This window comes from Myotis brandtii, unplaced genomic scaffold (assembly GCF_000412655.1).
Source record: "Myotis brandtii unplaced genomic scaffold, ASM41265v1 scaffold217, whole genome shotgun sequence".
In the NCBI taxonomy this organism is placed as follows: domain Eukaryota; kingdom Metazoa; phylum Chordata; class Mammalia; order Chiroptera; family Vespertilionidae; genus Myotis; species Myotis brandtii.
The window spans coordinates 919,830-923,359 of record NW_005358137.1 but is presented as its reverse complement, the minus strand read 5'-3'; the positions used below and the strand labels follow the sequence as shown (position 1 = coordinate 923,359).

Here is a 3,530-nt window from a genome sequence, read left to right as displayed (position 1 = left end):
CAGCGGCCCGTGTTTCCCCCTTCTCGGTGGCAGAACCAAAAGGTGCCGAGCCCGCGGTGGCTCTTTCCGCCTTGCGGGACTTGAGAGGGACTTTCATTTGCTGGTTTAGGTTCCTCCTGAAGACCTTGAAACGCACGGGCACCCCGAACACCCTGGCCTATCGCGACGGGCACGTTTTATGGACACCCAGATAATTCCCCGAAACTGTGCCACTAAGAATCACAGAGACGCAGGAGAGGTGAAGCGGGGGCGACTGTCGCTTCAGGGACGACCTTGTCACTGAAACTCTCGCAGCCTTACCATTCAAGTTCTGGGCTCGGGCGGCAAATATTCACCCGAGACCCCTCTAGCCGCCGCTTGCCCAGTCCCTAGGAGGGCAGGCACCCTCTTCCTGCCTCCTTTTGGCCTCACGCTTTTGGCACGGACCTTGCCTCTCCTTGCTCTGCCTTGGGAAACCTGGGTCCGTTCCCGAGGCACCTCGGGGCCCCTGACATCCGTCCTCCGCCTCTCTGGGCGTCCAGCCCCCGCTAGACGCGTCACGTCCCCGGTGCCGGCGCGCGCCCTGAGCTCGACGACTTGTGTCCCTCTGGGAGCCGCTCTGCATCTGGTTCCCCGCTGCGCCCAGGGCGCTCAAAACAAGGGAGCCAACCCCAGCCAAACCCACACTGACATGGAACCCGCGAGCTTTATACCTCCGCGCGCCCAGCGCCGGCCGCGTCGCCGCTTCCCGGTGGTGGAGAGGACCAAGCTGCATCCCCCGGAGGTAGGAGAGACGTTTGCTTTCCTTCTGCAACCCCACCTTTGGGCCGCTTCTCCCCTAACCCAGCCGGCCTCGGGAACCTGCTGAGCCGGTCCGCGGGCCGACAGGGGGCGACAAACCGTAAGCTTTTCCGGAGGCTGGCGGTGAGCGGGCTGCTGGGAGTGCTGCGGCGTCCCCCACCTGGCTGCTGGCTGCTGGAGAGATGGGGAGTGGGAGGAAGGTAGGATGCGAGTCAGGGCCGACGGGCTCTGGAGCCCCAGAGAGCCCCCAGGCGGTTTCCCAACCGTCTACCCCAGACCCGCACAGCCTTCACCGAGCGGAATGGGGAGGTGATGCCGTTCTAGACAGCACCTCTTGGCCAGCTCCTGGCGCTCCACTGGCCGAGGTGGGACCAGCTCTTACGGAAGTGCCTTCAGCTTTATTATATTTTTTCTGAGCGTGCCTGTCTAGCCTTCAAGGGAAAGAAATGACCTTAGCTGTTTCACCACATCTCGGATGCACTGGGTTATGGACATTGCGGTTTCCAGCTCTAGGAATCAACCTTTCTGGTCTTTGGGGCCCGACTTGAAATTCAGGTAACAAAAGTCTAGATCAGGGGCAAACAGGGTCCAAAGAATCTAGACAGGCCCTGACCGGTTTAGCTCAGTGGATAGAGCATCGGCCTGCGGACTGAAGGGTCCCAGGTTCGATTCCGGTCAAGGGCATGTACCTTGGTCGTGGGCACATCCCCAGTAGGGGGTGTGCAGGAGGCAGCTGATCGATGTTTCTCTCTCATCGATGTTTCTAACTCTCTATCCCTCTCCCTTCCTCTCTGTAAAAAATCAATAAAGTATATTTTAAAAAAAGAATCTAGACAGAACTGAGCAGAGCGCCTCCCTCCGCACGCAGCCTCGGAGAGCCCCGCGGTTGGTGCGTGCAGAGCCCCTGCCTCGGGTTTGCGCACCGTAATTCAAACCACCCCTTTACCCTGTCCTCATCCCGACCTTGCCCCATTCTTCGCCAGAGCACTGGCTGTCCTCTTCCGCGTCCCCGCGGCCTCCCTGAGGCTGTACTATGTTTTTCATGATGCAGGAGGGGCTCTTTTAAACTTGGATTTCCTTTCCAAGGATAACTCTCGCCTGTGGCCCAAGCCCCAGCTCAGCAGGGCCCCGCGCGCTCCCTCCAGAGAGCACAGGATTTGTGGCTTAGGCCCTCTTGATTGACACATTCGGACAGCTTAATTCGGAGCCGTCGACACTTTCAAGACCCCCTGGAAGCGCACAGCGGAGGGAAAGGGGTCAGGGACTCGGTCGCCGCTGCTCCCCAGGCTGGCTGATCGGGTGCAAGCGCGCCTCCCGCAGCATCACGGCGCGGGTGTCACGCGCAGCTTTCCGCCAGCTCCCAAGCTTTAGACTCCGGGGGAGGGGAAATTCTTCCCGCTCCATCCCGAGAGCTGGGAGCACAGGGAGTCCAGAGAACCACGGGTCTTCCTAGGCCCCGCCTAGGCCCCCCTCCCTGTTCCTGTACCTTCAGCATATGCCCTGGGCACTTACTGGCCCCAAGCTGGGAACTCCTAGGTCAGGGCCTCCATGTGTCAGTTCAGGGCAAAACCTGGAGCTTTCTCTCTTCACCTGCTCTCTCCTGAGTCCCACCGAGGAGCTCCCCCTGAGGCTGCCACAGTCAGCCACACAGGCCGGGAAAGGCCATAGTGTGCGCTGATGCAAGATAGACATGGAGAAGGGTTGACAGACAGTCCCCCCCCCCCAACCTCCCCGCAGGCCGAAGAGTTCAAGGCTGCGTACCCCCTCCCCCTTAAATGGAGGGGAAAGGCCCCTTCAGTGGTTTAACAAAGACCCCCGAAAAGCCTCCTTGCTGTGTGAAAGGTGAGGGCAGGCAGCTCAGGTGTGGAAGGATTGGGGTTCCAGGCCTGGATGAAAGAACCGTCTTTGGGGGCAAAGGTCAGAAAGGGTTCTGACTCTTCCTGTGTCACTTCAGAGAGGAGTGAGTTCGAGTGGGTGGGCCTGTTCTCAGGGAGACAGACTCTACAATGTGCACCTCTTACAACACGGAACTCCTTACAACATTGTAAAGATTTCCTGCAAGCAGGATTGGGGTCTCAGTCAGAAATGGGACAGAGCAAACGCCTTGGGCCGGTCGCCCTACATCATGCTGAACGCTCAAGGTGCCCCTGGAAAGCTCAGACATGGGGCGCTGGCACCATGCTTCCCGTGCCCAGGGGAAGGGGTGGTAGAGGCAGTCAAACGCTGACCATCTTGCCATGACCAACTTCAATCCTCGGATATCTTAGCAGTAATGGCAGTGGAGGTGGTAGTAACACGAAAATCCAAAGTAGTACTAGTACTATTACTGGTAAATATTCATCAGTTTGAAATGACTACCCATCTGTATCCAAACCGGAAAGGTACAAGGGGCGAGGACTGCGGAGCGAGGGGAAGGTCCCAGGCCCAGCTGGGGTTGGGACTGTGTGTGTGTGTGTGTGTGTGTGTGTGTGTGTAGGGGGATGGGAATGGGTTCCGGAGGAGGGCCGAAAGGGGAGGACAGAGGGAGGGGGTAGAGTTTCACCGAGGGGAGGGGGGCGCCGGGGTTCAGTGACGGGAACCAATGGGCTGCCAACTCGCGCGTCTCCGGCGCGACTGCCGAGATTGACGTGGAGGACACGTAAAATTGATCTTCACACGCCGAAGCCTCCCGGTCAGACGAATTTCTCTGAATCGGATGAAGTTCCCCCTAGGCCTGGGGTCGCGGGAGTGGAGAGTGTCTGGGGAGCGGG

The 3,530-nt window shown here is 59.3% G+C and overlaps 1 protein-coding gene across 1 annotated transcript in view; it reads left to right on the top strand.

Moving 5' to 3' along the window:
* The first annotated feature begins 670 nt into the window (after positions 1–670).
* The window catches only part of PAX1 (paired box 1), a 12,517-nt gene continuing 9,657 nt past the window's right edge, over positions 671–3,530 (top strand). Inside the window, exon 1 of the mRNA XM_014539472.1 lies at positions 671–763. Within this exon, the coding sequence (XP_014394958.1) occupies positions 671–763 (93 nt within the window). The remainder of the gene's footprint in view (positions 764–3,530) is intronic.